General features: G+C 45.5%; 1 protein-coding gene across 2 annotated transcripts in view; it reads left to right on the top strand.

Annotated features, from left to right (window-relative positions):
• The window catches only part of ZNF652 (zinc finger protein 652), a 42,636-nt gene that overhangs the window by 8,404 nt on the left and 13,014 nt on the right, over window positions 1–21,218 (top strand). For both annotated transcript variants that reach the window (XM_077315573.1, XM_077315572.1), the window contains exon 2: window positions 10,799–11,926. In XM_077315573.1, coding sequence (XP_077171688.1) covers window positions 11,015–11,926 — 912 coding nt within the window. In that variant the 5' untranslated portion in view covers window positions 10,799–11,014. The remainder of the gene's footprint in view (window positions 1–10,798; window positions 11,927–21,218) is intronic.

Here is a 21,218-nt window from a genome sequence, read left to right on the forward strand (position 1 = left end):
GGTTTGCCAGTGCCTTCCCCAGTCATTACCATTTACTCCCCAGCAAGCTGGGTACTCATTTTACCAACCTCGGAAGGATGGAAGGCTGAGTCAACCTTGAGCCAGCTGCTGGGATTGAACTCCCAGCCTCATGGTCAGAGCTTCTGACAGCATGTTGGCTACCTTACCACCCTGCGTCACAAGAGGCTCTTCAAGTTTCTGTAATGCCTACTAAATCATCTCTCTGCTTGCATGAGAAGCTCAAGCTTTTCTGTTTTATTGCCCATGGCTTGGCCATTGGTGTATAGGCACTTGAAGCTTCTTACCCTTGGTTCTATTTGACCCATCCAGACCATGAATATCAGCTCTACAGCATTAGTAGAAATCCCTACTTTGGACATCTCCTTCCCCTTGTGGCTTCAGTTTTAAACTTGCCTGATGAATCTCCCCGGGTTCCTGCCAATCACATTCTTCCCCAACTTGGATAGTAGCCACTGATATATCTAATCCCCTCTTAAAGCTGTCTGTGCTTTTAAATGCCCCTGCTTCCCACAGCTGTGAATTCTACATGTTAATTACTTTATGGATAAAGGAGTACTACTTTCTTTCATCTGTCTGGTTTGTTGGCCTTGCAGTCCAAGGGACTCGCAAAAGTCTTCTCCAGCACCTAGTCAGTTACCATATTTCATATATTTATACTTAGGATTTCTGGCTTCGATGTACATTACTTTGCACTTGCCCATACTGAACCTCATTTGTTCTCCCTGCTTCCCTCCCAGCTGATCCCCCTCTCCCTTTCTTTCAGTGCTTCAATCTCATGCTTAACGTCGGAGTACGCATGGGGTTGGATCCGTTTGAGCACATCACATTCAGGATTGAGGAGGTGGAATTACCTTCTTGCATTGATCAGTTACTTCATGTGAGAAAGCTACTCCACTTAACTTTGACCCCAAACCACAAGCAAACAGTTTTGGCTTGGACACAAAAATGTTTTAGTTTTTTTTTTTTTAAGTTTCATCCATGTAAATTTTGTACCGATTTTAAAGTTGGTTTGCCTCGATTTTTAAATGGAAATAGTAAATTACTTGAATACTTCTGATAATGGAGGATCTTAAGCCAATAGTCACTGGGGGAGGCACTGACAAACCACCCTGTATTGAGTCTGCCATGAAAACGCTAGAGGGCGTCACCCCAAGGGTCAGACATGATACTTGGATATTTCTGTTAAGAGCGGCTGACTAGGTATCCAGCATAAAAGTTGTTCAAAGAATATCTAAACTAAATCAGTATTGTTTTTTGTAGGTGGCTTGTAGGTTTAAGTGGTACAGGTTATATACATAGGTTACCTGAACAATTTAGACAGTCATTTTAATTGGACTAAATCTATTGGCTATGTAGGGTGTAAGAATTTCAAAATACATTTTAAAAAAACTTCTTGGCATGCACACCATGTTTCTTAGGGCCTTTTCATATATAATCTTATTTTTATAGCCTGCCCTTCCTGGATGGCTCAAGGCAAGTAACAAGAGGTGTTGTTGTTCGATTTATTGCCTGCCACTCTCGGTATGCTGGCTGCTGGCAGGTTACATAGAAAATTCAATCCAATAAATACGATCCCTAATTAAAAAAAACAAAACATTAAAATCCCATAAAATTACAAAAATACAGAATTGTATGGCTAAATAATAACAGTCCATCTTAACAACCCCACTAACAGCCGGGGCGGCTGGGGTGGGGAGTGTGACAACCAGCCACGGCAATGGATGGGCCAGCATGGGAGCATGTCTTCCAGGGGGCAGCCCCATCCGAACTTCCAGGGGGGAGCCCCATCCGACCAGCACTGGTCTCATCCATGAACCTGGCAGAAGAGCTTCATTTTGCAGGCCCAGCAGAAAGCCGAAAGCTCTCCCAGTATCAGTGGCCTTCCTTAATTGCCATCCAAATCTGTAGAAGGGTAACATACCTCTGGCCAGGGAAGCCCACTATAACCAAAAATGTTTTTTTTTTTAAATGTGTGAAGAGCAAAGGTAAGGTAAATGAGGCAATAGGCCCACTGTTGGATGATGAAGATGGAGAGAGACTGACAGAGGACAGAGAGAAAGCAGAAAGTCTCAGTACCTATTTTGCCTGTGTTTTCCCAGAAGAATAGGGACACATCTGGGTGGCAGGTTGACATGAACAGAGAGGTTGTTGAGAGGCACCTGGCTGCACTGGATGAGTTCAAGTCCCCTGGGCCGGATGGTGTACATCCAAGAGTGCTCAAAGAACTTTCTGGAGAGCTTGCAGAACCTTCGTCCATCATCTTTAGGACCACTTGGAGGACTGGAGAGGTGCCAGAAGACTGCAAGAGAAAGGATCCAGGAAACTACAGTCCAGTGAGTCTGACCTCCATTGCAGGAAAGATAATGGAACAGATTTTAAACTTGTGATCTGCAATCATCTGAAGAACAATTTGTTGATCCGGGGAAGTTACAAAAAAAATAGAGGGCTAATCGATTTCACCAAACTGAAGAGAGAAAGAAATCAACATGTTGGCTTGACAATAAAGGACAATTTAAACCATTCGTTTAAAGTCTCTTGATTGGTAGGTTTACAAAGTAAATATAGCCAAAACGGGTTCTGGATGTTTTCACAAGCCCATTTCCAAAAACAATATTTTTCCTCAGTGGCTGTAACCTTTTACAATATTATACTACTATACATCAAAAGTTCTTCATCTATCTTATAATGTAAATTGGCTAACGGCTCAAAGTGTCACAGGAGAATCTCTCGCATGAAACTTTGAGCCGACAGCCAGTTTATATTATAAAGGTAAAGGTAAAGGTATCCCCTGTGCAAGCACCGAGTCATGTCTGACCCTTGGGGTGACGCCCTCCAGCGTTTTCATGGCAGACTCAATACGGGGTGGTTTGCCAGTGCCTTCCCCAGTCATTACCGTTTACCCCCCAGCAAGCTGGGTCCTCATTTTACCGACCTCGGAAGGATGGAAGGCTGAGTCAACCTTGAGCCGGCTGCTGGGATCGAACTCCCAACCTCATGGGCAAAGCTTTCAGACAGCTGCCTTACCACTCTGCGCCACAAGAGGCTCATAATTTATATTATAAGAATAGATAAAGTTTATATTATAAGAATAGATAAAGATAGATTAAGTACTTTTGTACAGCAGCACAATTCAGTGGGACACTTCCAAGTATGCTGTGTGTCTAGTAACACTGTCCCTAGTACACAAGTTTTGAGGTACCTTGGGATCTTCGTCTTACTGCAGAAGGCTGCACATCATTTGGAGGGGGAAGTTTTTAAAAAATCTGTGCACTTAGTCCTGTGCTTCCATCAGGACATTGGGCATATTTCTTAACCAGCCCTCCCTAATAAATGGCAAGCTACTTTTGGAGCGGAAATAAACTGCAAAATCATTTTGTAATAAGGACACGAGTCAAAGGGAAAAGTCAAAAAACCTCTATGCAAGTCCAGTTCTTTAGATTCTGTCATTTCATTTCCTTTGCCACCTTTCAAAAAAGCTGTTCAAGGCTGCCCACATACCAACTGTTAACATATGCAATTAAAAAATTTCACAGCTAATGAATAAAGCCAAGTATAAGTTTCATAAATGACAACAAGCCAAGAAGGAAATCAAATACTAAGGTAAAAAGCTTCAGTATACAAAAATGTCATAATGACAGAGAGACAAATAGAAGCCTGGCAGGTTTCCCAGAGACTGTTCTATGATACAAAGGCTATTCCTGAGAAGGTTCCCAGTTTCTTGGTCGCAGTTGTTAGCTCAAGGCAGGAGGGTTTCTGTGCTGGCTACAATAGTCACCTGCAGAAAATTGTTCTACGGCGCAGATCAGATTTGCTATATTGGAGCAGCTGCCTTGTTTCCACATAATCCTGCAACACATAACATATTTTTTAAATATATGCCTGCTTTTGATCACCTGTAAGCCATTTACACAAAGTTGTATGTATATTTTGCCTTTTTATAGAGTCAGCTTGGTATAAGTATGGTTTGTCTGTTTGTTTATTTATTTATTTATATTTATTTACCACCCTCCCCGAAGGCTCAGGGTGGTTTACATGGAACTGAGAACTATACAAAGAACCATACATATAAATAACTAACATTAATATTATTAACGGATGATAACAGGGTAACAAAGCAACATTAAACAGTAATAATTCAAATAGATCCAGGGGCAGAATGCCTTGATGGATTTCTGGGGGTGGGGAGAGGGAGGGGGCCCTGTAGATGTTGTTGGTTGTGCCTGGTCTCAACCAAGTGCCTGGTGGAAGAGCTCCCTTTTGTAGGCCCTGTGGAACTGTTTTAGCTCCATCAGGGCCCTGATCTCCTCTGGAAGCTCATTCCACCGGGTGGGGGCCAGGACAGAGAAGGATGAAGAGGAAGAAGAAGAAGAGTTGGTTCTTATATGCTGCTTTTCCCTAGCCAAAGGAGGCTCAAAGCGGCTTACAGTCGCCTTCCCATTCCTCTGGCCCTGGTTGAGGCCAGGCGGGCTTCTTTAGGGACAGGGATCATTAGCCAGTAGGAGGCAGCGGAGTGTAGTGCTCTTTGAGGGGCATAGGCAGGGAGGTGGTCCCTCAGGTACACTGTGCCCTGACTGCGTATGGCCTTGAAGATAATTACCAGGACCTTTAGCCTGATCCAGAATTCAACTGGCAACCATTGGAGCTGGTGGAGAATGGGCCATGACTTCAAGGGAAGTCAGGTCTGTCAATCATCTAAATTAAGACCTTCCTGTTTCAACTCAAGCTGTCGATGCTTTGCACAGCATCTCTGGAGCACTTGTTAGGAGTTTTGGGATGGTGTAGTTTGATGTACTGTACGCCAGCTGTATCTGGGTTTAGTTTTTGGGAATTCAGTTTTCAGTGCTTGCAGCTGTTTTGGAAATATTACTACTACTACTATCATTATTATTATTGAATCATAGAGTTGGAAAGGTTCAATACAGGTAATCTAGTCCAAGCCCCTGCTCTGTGCAGGAACAGTCAAACAGGGGTCCCCAACCTGAGGCCCGCAGGCCGCATATGGCCCCAGACGACTTTCTGTGCAGCCCTCCAACCTGCTTGTCTGCTGCTATCACCCTCAGGGCATTTCCCCTCAGACCCATTCTTCCTGCATCAAGAGGCCCCATCTACTGCTGTTCATCCTGCCCCTTTAACTTTTTTCAGGTGGAACTAATTGGTTTGCAAGCCAGTGATAATCTCAGAGACATTTACAGAGAAAATAGTCTGTTTGATTTCTATTCTGGTCCACCTGATACATTTATCAACCTAAAGACATTTGCTGCAGGCATGTTCACCGTCTTTGGCACCACATACATCTGCGAACAAACCTTTTCCAAGATGGAAATTGTGAAATTGAAGTGTAGATCAAGGCTTACAGATGAATATTTACGTGACATTTTAAGAGTGTCTATCACAAACCTTGACTTGGACATCAATGCCTCGTCTAACAGAAAACAGCCACAAAAAAATCACACTGACTAGGTAAGCATGTGTAGCTAAATAAAAGGATTCCACGGTTAAATATTGTGCCAACATGGATTACATTAGTTAACATTTCTTTTCATCTCAATAAGTAGGTTAATGGTTTTGTTAAATTTTGGTTTAAGATGTGGCCCTCTTTAGGCACTGGACATGCTAATGTGGCCCCCATATGCCAAAAGCTTGGGGACCCCTGGCCTAAAGCATCCTTGATAAGTATCTGTCCAGCTGTTGCTTGAAGATTGTGAGGAGGTCTTTCTAACTCCTTAGGCAGCCTATTATTATTTATTAGATTTCTATACCAACCCCCTGGGCACCAGCTCAGGGTGGTATACATCATTCAGTTAATAACAAATGCAATTACCAGTTGGTTACTGGTTGAATTCTGGATCTGGTTCAAGGTTTTTGTTTTGACTTTTAAGGCTGTTCTCAGCCTGGCCTCAGCGTATCTGATAGCCTGCCTGAGCCCCCCAGAGAGCTGTCCATTCATTAAATGAAAACAGGCTAGTGGTCCCCAGCTCGAGGGAAGCTCACTGGCCTCAATCAGGGCAAGGACATTTTCAGTCCTGGCTCCTACCAGGTGAAATGAGCTGGAAGAGTTAAGGGCCCTGACAGAACTGTCTCTTATCCTCTCAGTCCTTTTAAGGAGCCATGAGGGGCAGGGATCCAATGGGTGTGTGGCTGGCCTCACTGATGCTAGCAACCTATCCACTTCAGTCATCATGAGCTGCCTGAAGAAATCAAAATGCTCCTTCCAAAGGCAGCCAAGGGGCCTCTAGTTCCCTTACTGTGTCAGAAGGGGGGGATCACAGTGGAGTATTGAAATTTTATCCACAGAAATGTTCACAAAGGCCTCACAGTTAATATCCAGTTGACTATTATTTTAGTGCACACCCTTGAGGCTGGTTGATGACCAAACTACCCTAAACAATTGTGCTGGGCACGGGCTAGTATTCTGTGAAAAATTTCACATTTCACAGCCTTCCCCACCATCTCATAGGCTGCCATAAGCGTCCTATAAATTGTTGTTGAGACTTCAGCATGAGTCTTCCTGCAAACTTGCTCTTGTCATCTTAGCTCCCATTTCTTCTCATGCAGCTCCTCTGTATACCAGGGGACGTGTTTGAGACAGGGGTGGAGAGAACTTTGGGGAGCGATCTCATTGATGGTGGTCAACATCTGGCTGTGTCAGTCATCAACCAGCCCATCTACTGAGTTGCTGAGAGCCATCGGGTTCCTCAGAGCATTCAGGAATCTATCCAGAGCCATAAGTCTCTGCGAGCGGGTAAGGATGTGCCCATCACCCATGCAAGGAGGAAGCAGCATACAGAGTTGGGCCTTCAGGGTGCAGTGGTCTGACCATGGCATGGCAATAGTTGCTGCCAGATCCACTTTCAGCTCTACACTGAAGATCAGATCCAGGATGTGGCCTGCTTGAGTGATGGGACCAGTAGCAAACTGTGTGTTTGAGAAACGACATTTGGTCTGGGCCGTTGCCAGAAGATGGCAGCTCTGCACAGACATTAAAGTCCCCCAGACCTAAAGGTCTGGGATACTGCAATGCCCAGGTGTGGGGCAGCCAGTAGACCAAAGAGAAGCTGGTTAGAAACACATGCAGGACATCAGTGATGCAGTGCTAACATTCCAGGAAAATGATACAGCCTCATTTATTATAAGAGTCAGAGAAATTATAACAAAAATATTTTACTGTGGCTGGCTTATTCTGTCCTCAAGAACGAAATTAACATTTGTGTTTGCACATTCCTTCCTTTGTTGTCCCCAAGTGTAGTCAAAAGTTTAATGCAATTCTTAATGCATTGTTTTTCTCCACCCCTTTTTTAAAGAGCTGTTCGGGGTCCCCATTGGGAAAGGAAGCGAACTCTTTATTTTTTAAAACATTTAAATGTACTCTTTGATCAGAATCAGTGATGTGGGGCAGACATTTTTTCATTGCTGACTTTTCATTGGGAAATCTTCTGCCCCACCTCTGTAAATATAGTCTGTTTATAGTTGTCTGGGCTGTTGTCTTGTATACCAGGGGTAGTCAATCTGTGGTCCTCCAGATGTCCATGGACTACAATTCCCATGAGCACCTGCCAGCCTTGCTGGCAGGGGATCATGGGAATTGTAGTCCATGGACATCTGGAGGACCACAGGTTGACTACCCCTGTTGTATACCAATCAAGGTAGAAGAGCTAAATGTGGAATATGGAGCATGGACAAACCCCAGTAACTGTACATGGTGTATTTGCCTTCTTTACTAAGATATTTAAATGGTTTTATTAAATGCTTTAATTATTTTATTTAAATTATTTCTTAAAATTCAAATTTTTCTGGAAAGCCCACCAATCAGAATACGGTTGAATAGTTGGGAATCTTGCCATTGTAGGTATGTCCCTCTGACTCATTGGAACCCAAAATCTCTGCTAACTGGCGTTCATATAAGGAAACTACCACCTCTCACTCAGTGCTAAGAGAACCTCTCTGACTTGAGTTCTACAACAAGCAGAAAGGATCCTCAAACTTAGTCTGTGACCCACAGACCAGTAATAAGAGATCTATGATTATGTGGCAAAGGACTGCTAGAAGTGTGGGAGAAACACTGAGAATCCAGATTAACTGGGGGAAAAAGAAATAAAGTTAATTATAGGAAAAGGAGCACGTTTATTATGGGGGAGGTTCTGCACCAGGCAAAGAACAAGCATCAGTGCTCCGAGTTCAGAAGATTTTCTTTCCAAGCTTGGAAATGTAGAGAGAGAATTTAGCAGTCTGACGCAGATCAGGATGAGACCGTCTCCAGTGCTGGGACTTATTCATTCAAAGCAGGTATAAAAGAGGAAGGTTCCATGTGGCAAGGACTAGTGTTCAAAGGCAGGTTCCTTCTGAACAGAAGGTAAAGTTTGACAGGTGATTCGGGTTATACACACTGGGCCAGAAATTAAAGTGAGGTTTTCCCGGAATATTGGCATGGATCTTGTAGTGAGGGAATAGAACCGCTAATAGTGAGTCCCTGCTGTGACTGAATTAGGTACAGGCCAGGTAGGGCTTTGTCTTTTGTTCTGTGATGGCCAAATAACCTGTTTGTTGACTTCTCAGCATTTAAGTATCAGCGGCGTGCAGGGAGGGGGTTGGACAGGAGGGGAGTTAGATGACTGGGATTGACAGGGCAGTGGAGTGATTTCGAATTTCTTGCCTATTTGGCTATGTAGCTTCAATGCAAATCAACAGCCTCGGTGATCACCGAAGCCCGAGGCGTCCAGCACCATGATGTGGAGAGGAGGCGCAGCGCCAGCGCACCAGCCAGCGGCCACACACAGGCGCAGAGCTCTATGCCTGCGTGCAGCCACCATCTGGGCTGCCACCGCTGCCCCTCCTCTCCATGGTGCTGGCCTCATATGCCCCACTTTGGGCTTCGGTGATCACCAAAGTGGCCAAACCGCACTGAAGTGCACAACCCTACATGTGGTTAAAAGACTGTTCTTTGTGAATTGTGATGTCTGATTTGTGGGGTTCCTCCTGTTTTGCTAACACCCAGCCTGTTGTTGGCTAAAAGGTGAGCTTTGCCTTCATGCCAGCAACCCCCTCACTAGGATTCAAATCCACGGCCCATGATTTTATTTCTCCAGTGAAATACTATTGAGAAAAGCACTGTCAGGTCCACTGTTCCAGACTCAAGCACTGCATGGAGCTAAGAAGCTCACAAAGGAGTCCCAAGCCCAGGTGATAATTTGTCCATCAAAAACATTCACTTGGGATGGCTGGCTGGTTGGAATTGGTTGGCCACTGTATAAGGCAGGACGCTGGACTAGATGGGCCACTGGTCTGGTCCAACAGTGAACTTCTTAAGTTTTAACTGGGCCGAATGCACACCTCTGGCCTGCACATGGTTCTCTTTCAGATTCTGTAGCTCCTCCTTTGGCTTTGGAGTGTCCCTACATGGTAGGATGACTCCTTTGAATCAGTATTTACCCATCTTTTGTAGAAATTGCATTGGGGCCACCTGCACTGCCTGCTTGGGCTGCTTTGTGTTCTTCTACTCTGACAGGGCAATAGAAATTACTGGGGGTTTGGCTAGCTAAAGCACAGGGTAGAATGGAGGGGCTGGCAGCTACTTGGGACTGTAGCTGAGCTCTCTGTGTCCCCACAGCCTTGAGATTGTGCTAAATGTGTAGCAGTGCCAGCTTATCTCCACACACACACCTTTCTATAAGGAAGCCGAATGTTTGAGGAATGCCTAGAGTTGATATATATTCTTTGCATGGGGCAAGGTGATGCACCTGTAATGGATTTGCCCTGAATACTGTTAGGAGTGTGCTGTAACAATGTTTGTTCTCCTTGCCTGTATGTGCAAAGTACCCTTTCTGTGGGGTTCTGATCATCAAATTCTCCCTCCCATGGATGTCCTATGTAAGTGTAGCAAGAAGCACCCTTTATCATCTGCACTGTGGTCATTCTGTGTGTCATTTAGGTCAGGGGTAGTCAACCTGTGGTCCTCCAGATGTCCATGGACTACAATTCCCATGAGCCCCTGCCAGCCCCAATTCCCATGAGCTCCTGCCAGCCCCTGATTTAGATAGTGCTTAGGAAGCCTGTGATTCCCTGCAGTCTTAACTGGTGACCAGATTGTACCAGTGCATGGAGAGGGGCAGGTGGCTGGGCTCACAAGCACATGCACTTTGCTGGGACTATGTGTCAAAAATGTAACTAGGCCAAGAGAGGGTTAGGTTGCTTCTCTGCTGTCCTGTTCTCTGTCCACAGAGGAGTCACATTGGCCCGACAGTGGCGTCAGCACAATATGGGGGCAGCATACTCTTGAGCCATGCCAGCTTAGGGCATGACATAGGATGGCCCCTAAAATAAGCTATTTGGCAGCACGGCCCAGTGGTTCAGTGCCCAGTACTCATGTGCCCAGTTAAATGGGTCATGTAATAGGAGGTGTGAAAGACTTCTGCCTGAGAGCCCAAAGTGCTGCTACTCGAATAGATGATAGGAATTTCAGTAGGCGACTCTGATTCATTTTAAGGCAGACTCGTTTGTATTTTTTGCATACTACGTTTAAATCAGACGATTAAATTAGGAATGTCTCCCAAGGCCTTTGCATTGCTCTGAGAGACAGCCGAAATATTTGCCAGCATTAGAATTAAACTCTTCACCCCCTGCCCCCCCCAGTAGGATGAATGGGCTATTATGAATAAGAACGGCTAATGACTGGTGTGGCTAAATCCCGGTTGTGCTTGGATTAAGCCATAAGTGATTTCAGGGATAAGTTCCTTCCATTGTCCTTTTAAGCCACTGACTTAATTTTCTTCTTCTTTTTTAGACCAAGTGTTCAGCTGTTGGTTGGCAGCTTTCTTCCTGTGAACTGCTGCCGACAACGTTGTCCTGCTGAAGTCCAGAGTTCCATGACCGACACGTGCTGTGGTGCTCTGCTCCCCCAAAGCAGCCATGTGTTAGCGTTTTCCGATGCTTCGCCTTGTTCCAGAGGAGCTACTTTGGTTTTCTGGAATACGAGGTGCTCAATGAATCGGGAGCCCCCATGAATGACGCAGCCAGCTCTTGCCAGCAGATGGCTAAAAACTGCACCTCCCACGGAGCTGGGATGGCACAAGAGGACAGCCAGCGGGATCAGGTGCCGCCCCCTTTCTATCACGAAGCCAGTCAGGAACTTGATCTGTCCACCAAAGTGTACAAGAGGGAGTCTGGGAGCCCTTATTCTGTGCTGGTGGACCCCAAAGCAAGTAAGCCACAACTCCACGAAAGAGAGGAGCAGCCATATTTCAGGGAAGACAGAGCAGTAGGAGAGGCCCGAGCCGTGAAAGAAGACAGGGAGAACTCTGACGACTTGCAGGAGGAGGAAGAGGAGGAAGATGAAGTGACTTACAAAAGGGAGCAGATAATAGTCGAGGTAAACCTTAACAACCAAACCTTAAATGTATCAAAAGGGGAGAAAGGGGTCCCCTCCCAGTCCAAAGAAACTGCTGTTCTTAAGACCAGCAGTGAGGAAGAGGAGGGTGACAGTGGGGAGGAAGAGGCCACTGAAGACAGTAATGATTATGATGAGAATGAGAGGCAGAAGAAAAAAGAGCAAGGAGAGGCGAATGATAGTGTTGCACAAAGGAGGACGCGGAGAGCTGCATCTGCTGCAGCCACCACAACTTCCCCTACTTCCAGAACTACACGGGGGCGTAGAAAAAGCGTTGAAACCCCCAAGCGTAAGAAGAAAGCTGCAAAGGAGCCCAAGGCACCTGTGCAGAAATCAAAGTGTGAAGAAAAGGAGACTTTGACCTGTGAGAAGTGCCCCAGGGTGTTTAACACCCGCTGGTATCTGGAGAAGCACATGAACGTCACTCACAGGCGCATGCAGATCTGCGACAAGTGTGGGAAGAAATTTGTGCTAGAAAGTGAGCTCTCCCTTCACCAGCAAACAGACTGTGAAAAAAACATCCAGGTAGGTCTTCCTTGCCTGCTCTCCAGATTTCCCTACCTTCTGCTGTCCCCTGGACACCTTGGAAGGGGCGGAAATCCTTTGAGGAGAACAAAGGTCCAAGCCTCTCCGCGTCTGTCGTCCTTTCTTGTTGCCCGCCCAAGGAAACCGATCTGTATGAGTGTGGGGGAGATGATGGGGGCTGGCTGGTTGGGATTTCTCTGCACAGCCCCTTAGGGGAAATGGAATGTCAGCTTTTAATAGAATTAATGTGGGCCTACGTTCATGGAGGCAAGAGTTGGATTTCCAGAAATCATAACATGCCCGTAGTAAAGCTGAGCCTGTTGTGCACCAAGGTAATTTGAAGAGCAGATTGAATTTAACACTTTCTGTTCCTTTGAATGATTCTTTTGGCAGAATGCAGGTGTTAAAAAGCTCTCACAGATTTCGATAAGGAAGCAGAAACTTGAATTGGCAGCTAGGGATAAGAGGTATAAGAGCAATGCAGTTTTGGCCAGAGTAGTTTCTTACATGACCATCGGAACCACTGGGAACCATATAATGTGGGACAAAGGGATGGACAACTGCACTGTGTGATACAAGGAGCCAGTCACAGCTTCCTGTTTGTGCTTGCGAAATACACAGACCTGTGTTTATCATGCAGTTCAGTGTAGGCGTATACGTGATTTTCCCTACATATCAGTCTTTTGTGAAACTCTGCCACAATGGAACAGTGGGCTAGTGTGCCATTGAAAATCCCACACTCTGTCCATTGGTTCCTGCACACTGTAAGGTGCTAGGTATGTTTTTAAAAATTCTAGGAAGTTTATCCGCAGTCTTAAACCTGGCCCGAGCTTTCTTTCTTTCCTCCTTTTCCCCTCTCCCCACCAAAAGCATTCCACAGATGCCATTTGCCTGAATCAAAATTCCCCGACAAGCCATTAGGTTCCGGTCCTTCTTGAGAATCATGAGTTGCTGAGGTTGCTGGCCTCTGGAATCCCTGTGCAGCACGGTATACATGCAGAAATATCCACAATGTTCAGTCATTGTGTGCTACTTCCACACACATGTTGTATTCTAAGCTTCTTGAATAAAATAGGACATCTGAGTAGGATTGCTATTTCTTAGTCTTGAGTAGGGATGTACATTTGGGTTTGCCTAAACTGAAAATTTCACTTGTGGCGCAGGGTGGTAAGGCAGCTGACATGCTGTCTGAAGCTCTGACCATGAGGCTGGGAGTTTGATCCCAGCAGCCGGCTCAAGGTTGACTCAGCCATCCATCCTTCCGAGGTCGGTAAAATGAGGACCCGGCTTGCTGGGGGGTAAAACGGTAAGGACTGGAGACGGGAATGGCAAACCAACCTGTATTGAGTCTGCCAAGAAAACCCTAGAGGGCGTCACCCCAACGGTCAGACATGACTCGGTGCTTGCACAGGGGATAACTTTACCTTTAAACTGAAAATATAACCTACAAACACCTTATCAGTGTTTTGAGGTATATTTGAGTTTCCCAAATGTATCCAGGATTCTTTAGAAGAACAAGAAAGAAATCTCCCCCAAACCCCAGAAATATTCAGGAATTACTAGCAAAACTGAGCTACCCAGCAAAGTTCTCCCCACATGATTAAACTGGGCTGCTGAGCCTGCAGGGAGAATCTCCCCATGAGATCAGCTCCTGAACAGGCTCTGTTGGGTAGCCCAGTCTAAGCCAGGCTGTCCAGCAGAACTGCAGGACCTGGCGGCTTGGCAGGCTCTTGGGTAGTCCAGTTTAAATCAGGCTGCCCAGCAGAATCCCAGACAAGCCTGTGGGGAGAGTTCTCCCTTCAGGATCAGGTGTTTGACCAGTTCTTTTGAGTAGCCCAGTTTAAAGGGATTGCCCAAAAGATCCTCAGTTGAGCCACCTCTCAGCTGTTTCTAGGAGCCTTGCCACTGCTCTTTTACCTCTCGGTCCCCCCATCCCCGTTCAGTTCTATTGGACCCCCCAAAAATCAGGATTTCTGAAAAATCCCCAAATCAAATTTTTGGAATTAATGTTTGTATCTGGAATCACAAGGCTTTTCCGTGTCCAAAAGAACTGAACTGAGAAATAGTAAGAAAAACAAATTGCTCTTCATTAATTCAGGTTCATCAAAGAGAAGTACCGATACATGAATTCCTTCTTTAGGCCCAGAACAAGCCAGGAACAAACTTATAATGAACAGAATCAGGCAAGTGGGTCATCCTGGCAGACATTTAACATGTTAAAAGCAGTCTAGTCTTCTCTGACAGTAGGTATATCAAGTTACTTTCACTTGGTGCCTGCACATATTTAGGCTTGTGGAACCATTCATCTGCTCATTTGAAGTGCTTAAAATAAATGCAGCATTGGAGGATAGGAAAAAGTTCCTGTTAGCAGCAGAGTAATGGGTTTAAACATGGAGAATGATATCAGCTAGATATCGAGAAAAAAAGGTAGTCAAACTGCAGCCCTCCAGATGTCCATGGACTACAATTCCCACAAGCCCCTGCCAGCATTTGCTGGCAGGGGCTTGTGGGAATTGTAGTCCATGGACATCTGGAGGGCCGCAGTTTGACTACCCCTGGTTCAGCAGTGGAATCAGCTGCCTAAGGCAGTAGAGAGCTCCCCATCACTGGTGGTCTTCAAGCAGCGGCTGAACAGATACTTATCCTGGATGCTTTAGGCCAGGGGTAGTCAAACTGCGGCCCTCCAGATGTCCATGGACTACAATTCCCAGGAGCTCCCTGCCAGCATTCGCTGGCAGGGGGCTCCTGGGAATTGTAGTCCATGGACATCTGGAGGGCCGCAGTTTGACTACCCCTGCTTTAGGCAGTTCCTGCATTGAGCAGGGGGTTGGACTAGATGGCCTGTATGGTCCCTTCCAACTCTGTGGTTCTATGTGACCTCTGTGTACTGCTCATTGTCTGGAGATTTATCTTTTAAAAAAGCCATTTATACCATATAGGTTTCTGGACATTGTTCTATGGTGACAGACCTGTCTCTCAGATTGGCAGTTTCCCCCCCCCCCCCCTCAAGCTCAAAGAATTACATTGCCTACCATTTCTATGAGATCCACCATGATGTAATGGTGAAGAGCAGAGGACACTAATCCGGAGACATGGGTTTGATTCCCCACTCCTCCACTCGGACTGCTGGGTGGCCTTGGGCCGGTCATGTTTCTTTCAAAACTCCCTCAGCCTCACCTACAAACAAGGTGCCTCACGTGGGGTGAGGAAGGCTGTTCTGAGATGCCTTAAGGTAGAGAAATGCATGGTATAAAAACCAACTCCTCTTCTGCCTTGAAGGCTTCTCAGCACCCATCCTCCAGATGCCCTTCGTGTTGCCAACTGGCTCATGTTACGTTCCCTATTAAAGCTTAGTTGTCCCCCACCCCCTTGTCCTGACGTCGCTTGCTTCTTTCAGCTTCAACAACATTAACTGTTGTAAAACTGCACAGTTGTTTCACTTGCAGGATGCACCGGGCTTTGCAGAATTTAGGCCTTCAAATCAAGATCATAGTTTTACACACAAGGTATAGGTTTTTAAAAGTCATCGCTTCTCTTCAGCATGTGACGCTTATATGAAAATTGTTTGTGCGAGTGATTTTCTCGTGTTGTACGTGGCATTATATAGCATTTTACAAGCAGTGAAATTAAACCCACATCCATATAGACCTGGTCTGGATGGCCCAGGCTAGCTTCATCTCATCATATTTTGGAAGCTAAGTAGAATTGACAGAATGCCCACACTTAGCTGAGAAGTCTGATAGCATCCATTATCATGTGGCTGCTTAGCATCGTACAGGAGAGTCCTTGCTTTGGATTAGATCAGCTTAAAATATTGTGAAAGTTTGCAGTTGGTTTAATTGCAAGTGCTCATTTTCACTGCTTAGATATGGCAATGGAGTGTTAGCCCCACATGAAAGATTCTGCAATTCCGCACTTAGATTTTTAGCTACCCTCACAACGAACTGCATGTGCCATTTCTGGCGCAAATGTTTGATTGAGGCATAGAAGCATGTAAGTCATGAGAACATAAGAGTCCTGCTAGATCAGACTAGTAGTCCATTTAATCCAACATCCTGCATCACACAGTGGCCAGCCAGTTCCACTGGAGGCCAACAACAGGGTGTAGGGGCCAAGGCATCCCCACATCTTGTCTCCTGGCTCTGGGATTCAGAGGTTTAGTACCTTTGAACATGGAGGTTCCCCTTAGTCACCACGGCTATTAGCTACTGATAGACCTATCCTCCATGAATCTATCCAATCCCTTTTCCCATGGCCATCACTACATCCTCTGGGAGGGAAGGGGGGCTAGGTAGATAGCTTTTATTATATTGGCCAAAGGCCTTTGCACCTGCAGTGAATTCCACATTTTAATCACTCTGGGTGTGAAAGAGTATTTCTTTTTGTTTATCCTGAATCTACTGTCCATCAAACTCAAGTTGTAATGTTTTGGGAAGGGGAGAAAGATTTCCCTTTGTGAACTCCCCCCCCCCCCGCATGCATATAATTTTATAAACCTCTCTCATACTAATTTGTTTCTGAGCTGAAAAGTCTCAGATTCTTCAGCCTTATAGGGAAGGTGTCCCAACCCCCTAAAAAGTTCTACTTCTGACACCTCACCAGTTCTCTCTTCCTTTTGCATACAATATCTCAGCTTCAGATACCGTCATTCCAGAGATCATCATATCCTCCTCTGTGGGAGCTGGAAGGCACTTGTTCCCTTCTCTGTGTCTGCCTTCCTGAATACCAGTTTGGATATGAGAGAAAACAAATCTGGGCAGTGAAATAGATTAATCAGGTGGATTGGGTCTGAAGAATGTGGCAACCATACAAGGTGTTATGTTAGTGCTCCTACTCCAAGCATTCTATAAATATTTTTATCTTTATAAAGTCGTGTTTCTGTATTGGCGGCTGTTGTTGACATACATTGCACAATTTATACCAGGTTGCAAAGTTCACCTCCTCTTGTCACAGAATTTTACATTTTGAGAGCAGAATATACCCAGCTCTGCATCTAGCCAGATCATTAAGGATCATGTTGAGATTAATTCACAGATCATAGAATTTCTGGCGAGTCTTCAGCCACATGAAAAACAGATCCAGTTGATGCTATGTACCTTCATAATTGTATTACATTTGATCACTGATTCAGGGTTTCCCTGTTGCCAAGCAAGGGTCAGCCATATTACTGTATGCTAGGGATTTGTCTTTTACCCTTGTTGGTCCCAAATTATATAGGGCTTTGAGGGTCAAGACCACCCATTGAATTGTGTTCCAAAACAAATTGGAAGCTACTGTAGGTGGGCCAAGACTGGAATAATGTGGTCTGCATGACCAGTCAAGTTCCTGGCTGCAGCATTCTCCACAAACTGAAGTTCCAAACACTGTCCTTCAAGTCCCATGTAGAGCTCATTACAGTATTCTCAATGTAACAAGAAGATGCATCACAGTGACCACAGCTGGCTAACAGGCCAAAGTCGGTAAAAGGCACTCCTGGCCATTGCTGTGATGACATTAATGCAGATTGATTGATGTTAATAATCCGTAACATTTCTGTAGCCCTATCACTGGTGGTTACGGATCCCTTAGCTCACCTTTCCTGTCTTGCAGCAGGCCCAAATGCTTCCTGAGATCTTGTTTCTTGTATGGATAAAGAACCCCTTGAAACAGGATTTGGAGGGCATTTCAGGCTGCCGCAGGAGGTGAGAGGCAAGAGAATCACATTCTGTGGGTAGAATTCCTTGTGCCTGTGGAAACGTTTGCCTGCATCCAACTCCCGGTTCTCAGTTGGACTGCAAGCATCTGTTTACCCCTCTCTAAGAAGCCCTTTAGTCTCAGAAAAAGAAATTCCTGCCATTCCTTTCACCCCATGGTTATTCTCACATCCTACCTAGCCCTCCAACAATACATCACTTCTATAGATGTTTTCTTTCTTTCAAGAGCCATATTTGTCTTTAGAACTATAGATTGCAGCCCCCTGGTTTATTTTAGTTGTATTCCAGCCTTAATCTTGGTTAGAGGGAGTATGTTGTTTCTTTTCCCCACCCACAGCCCATGTCCTGCCAAATAAGGTTCTACAAAAATGCCTGTATTTTGGCAAGAAATGTAATGGTAAGAAATTTACAAATTAAACCTTCAATTTGCATGGCTTATTCTATTGACAGAATATTGGAGTCTGAATTCCACAAATACTGTTTACTCTCTGCATCCATACAGGAATCCTGAGTAATAGAAGTAAAAACTCCTGTCAGCAGCATGTAGAAATGCAGTTTTCTCATTCCTGAAGGGCTGATTTGGTTTCTTTTTGATAGAGATTTTAATTATTATTATTATTATTATTTATTAGATTTATTTCCCGCCATTCCCCGTAGGCTCATGGCAGGTCACAACAGTCTTATCCCCATTAAAATCCCCATTAAAAGACTTTAAAAACAATCCCAACATGGCGGAAGCTCTCATTATTCCTATCCCCTGCTATCAAAGTGGCAGGGAGGGTGGGGAGGAGATCTAACTTACTAGGTCCGGGGGGGGGGGGGAATGCTGACACTTACTAGATCCGGGGGGGGGGGGGAATGCTGGCACTCCGCTGACCCTGGCCTCAACCAAAAACCTGGCGGAAGAGCTCCATCTTGCAGGCCCTGCGGAAAGCTGGTAAATGCCGCAGGGCCCGCAGCTCACCCGGGAGCTCATTCCACCAGGTAGGGGCCAGGACCGAAAAGGCCCTGGCCCTGGTTGAGGGGCCAGGGCCTTTTTGTCTTTATCCTTAAGGCTACCTGTTTTCTATCGATATGCAGTAAGGTTTCTGCAGCTTGCCTGCAGCGGTTTTCCAAAACAAAGAACAGGCAGTCTGGGTTGTGCGCGGCAGCATCCAAATAGGCCGTTCCAGGATGACACAACCAGTGCCGCGCCAAAAGGGAGGAGGGGAGGTGGATGCCCCCCCCCCCCCCGCGCAGCATGGCACTGGCTGCATTGGCCAATTCGGACACTGCTGAACACAAACCCTAGTCTGGACTGTTAAATTTCCAGTGGCATCGATTGCAGTGTCTGATTTAGAAAAGAGCAAGAGTCTGGTGATACCTTAAAGGTACCTTAAAAATACTTGTGGCAGGGTATGAGCGGGGGAAGGGGGGATTTAACCTTCCAGGACATTCCATTGCTGACCTACGATCAGCATTTCTCTTACACAGGAATTTCAAAGGGAGATTAGAACGATAAACTACTGAATTGCAACTGTTCATGAGGTTCAAGAAAATGCTTCCTCCTAGACTGAATCGAGACCTAAGTTTCCTGCATCATTCATTACCAGTGCTGATTTCTCCATGCCTCCTACCTCTCTGCACAGCACACCTAATCCAGTCCTACCTGCTGTTGTCATTTGGCATCTCAAATCACTCTACTCTCCAAAATACAAGGACAGATGGTCTCACATTCTAGCTGTATCTGAAAGCAAGGAAGATCTGGGCCCCTCCCAGAGCCAGCCAATCCATCTGGCTACCCTGCATTTCCCCCCTGCGGCATTTTTAAGGAATCCGTTGAACAGGGGAGGGTTTGTTGCCACCTAAGATGATTTAATGGGGTTTTAATTGTTTCAGTATGATTTTATTGAGTGTACAAATGTTACCCGCCATGAGCCACTGCTAGTGGGAATGGCAGAATACAAATCAATAGATAGATGGATAGAAGAAGTGAGCAGTGTCTCATGTAAGCTCATACCCTGCTGCAAATGTTGTTAGTCTTTAATTTGCTACTGGACTCTTGTTCTTTCTGCAGCTACAAGCAGACTACCATGGCTAACCATTTTGATCTTTCTCCCTCCAAATCCATCTTGGTAGGTGATTCTTACCCTCCATTCAGGGAGGTAAGAACAAATTCTTTTCCACTTCATAGAATATTAGAGTTGGAAGTGACCTCCAGGGTAATCTAGTCCAACCCCCTGCAAATTGCAGGAAATTCACAACTACCTGCCCACCCACAGTGACCCCAATTCTGTGGCTAGATGATGCCCCCCTGCCAACAAAATAGAATATCTGGCCAGTCTGACCTGCAGGAAATTCATCTCCCAACCCCAAAGTGGCAATCAGCATTTCCCTGGACATGCAAGAGAAGGGCCACAAGAGCCAAGTACCTACACAGTCCCTTCTGCCCACCCACTTACAATCTGCCTGAGTTCACAGAATCAGCATTTCTGCCAGATGACTATCTAGCCCCTAATTAAAAACTTGCAAGGAAGGAGAGCCTACCACCTCCCGAGGAAGCCTGTTCCACTGAGGAACTGCTCTAACTGTCAGGAACGTCTTCCGGATGTTTAGCCGAAAATTCTTTTGAATTCATTTAATCTCATTGGTTCTGGTCCGACCCTCTGGAGCAACAGAAAACAACTCTGCTCCATCCTCTGTCACAGCCTTTCAGGAATTTGAAGATGGCTATAATATCAGCTCTTAGACTTCTCTTCCTTACTCCTTTGTGGGAGTCACACATCTCCATTCTTTTCCTGCCTCAACAGGAAAAGCATTTCATAATGGGCAGTGTTTCACCAATTTAATTCGGTTTCCTCTTTCTTACTCATCTATACTCCTAGATCTCTATTTTATCTGTTTTTCTCACTAATTTCTCTTCTATTCTGGTCTGCCGTGCTCCTATGGTGAGATCCCAGGCAGAAATCTGAAGAGCTAGGAGAGTGTTCTAGAATTTAACAAGTTTCAGAAGCACACACCTCAATCACTATAACATGGAAGCTTGTGAGGGCAATGATGGCTTCCTCTCAGGATAGTTAAAAGCCCCACCCCCACTGCTGATCTGGACAAAATACCAAGGCAGTTGGCCTAAATATCCCAGGAACCACCTCAGCAGTTGATCCAAGTGTGAAGATGCCAGAACCTCAAAAGCCTGTCAAAAAGAGATGTTCTTCTCTCTACCGACAGAGCCTGTGGTCACCATTTCTGTGCCACCTGCCATTGGCACTCTTGCTAACCAACTAGGAGAAGGCTGTGGAGTGGTTTTCACCATATCCATAAGCCCCACAAGCAATCCCAGACCCAGTGAAAGTAATTTAAGATACTTCTCAGAAACACAACTCATGGTAGCATCTGGATCCAGGTCTGCTTGTGAGTAATGTGCAGGGATCTGGACCCTCAATGTTCTCCCCAGATTTCTTGACCTTATTTAGAGAAACCATGCAGGAGGAAATTGACAGTTTTTGTCAGGGTGGAGATGTCAGAGATAAATCCCACACCAGTTCCTTCTCCTGCCCTTCCCCACCCAAAGAGGGGATTTGGAAAGAGCAATTTCTTGGAAAGGGAGATCTAGCAGAAAA

This window comes from Paroedura picta, chromosome 16 (genome assembly GCF_049243985.1).
Source record: "Paroedura picta isolate Pp20150507F chromosome 16, Ppicta_v3.0, whole genome shotgun sequence".
In the NCBI taxonomy this organism is placed as follows: domain Eukaryota; kingdom Metazoa; phylum Chordata; class Lepidosauria; order Squamata; family Gekkonidae; genus Paroedura; species Paroedura picta.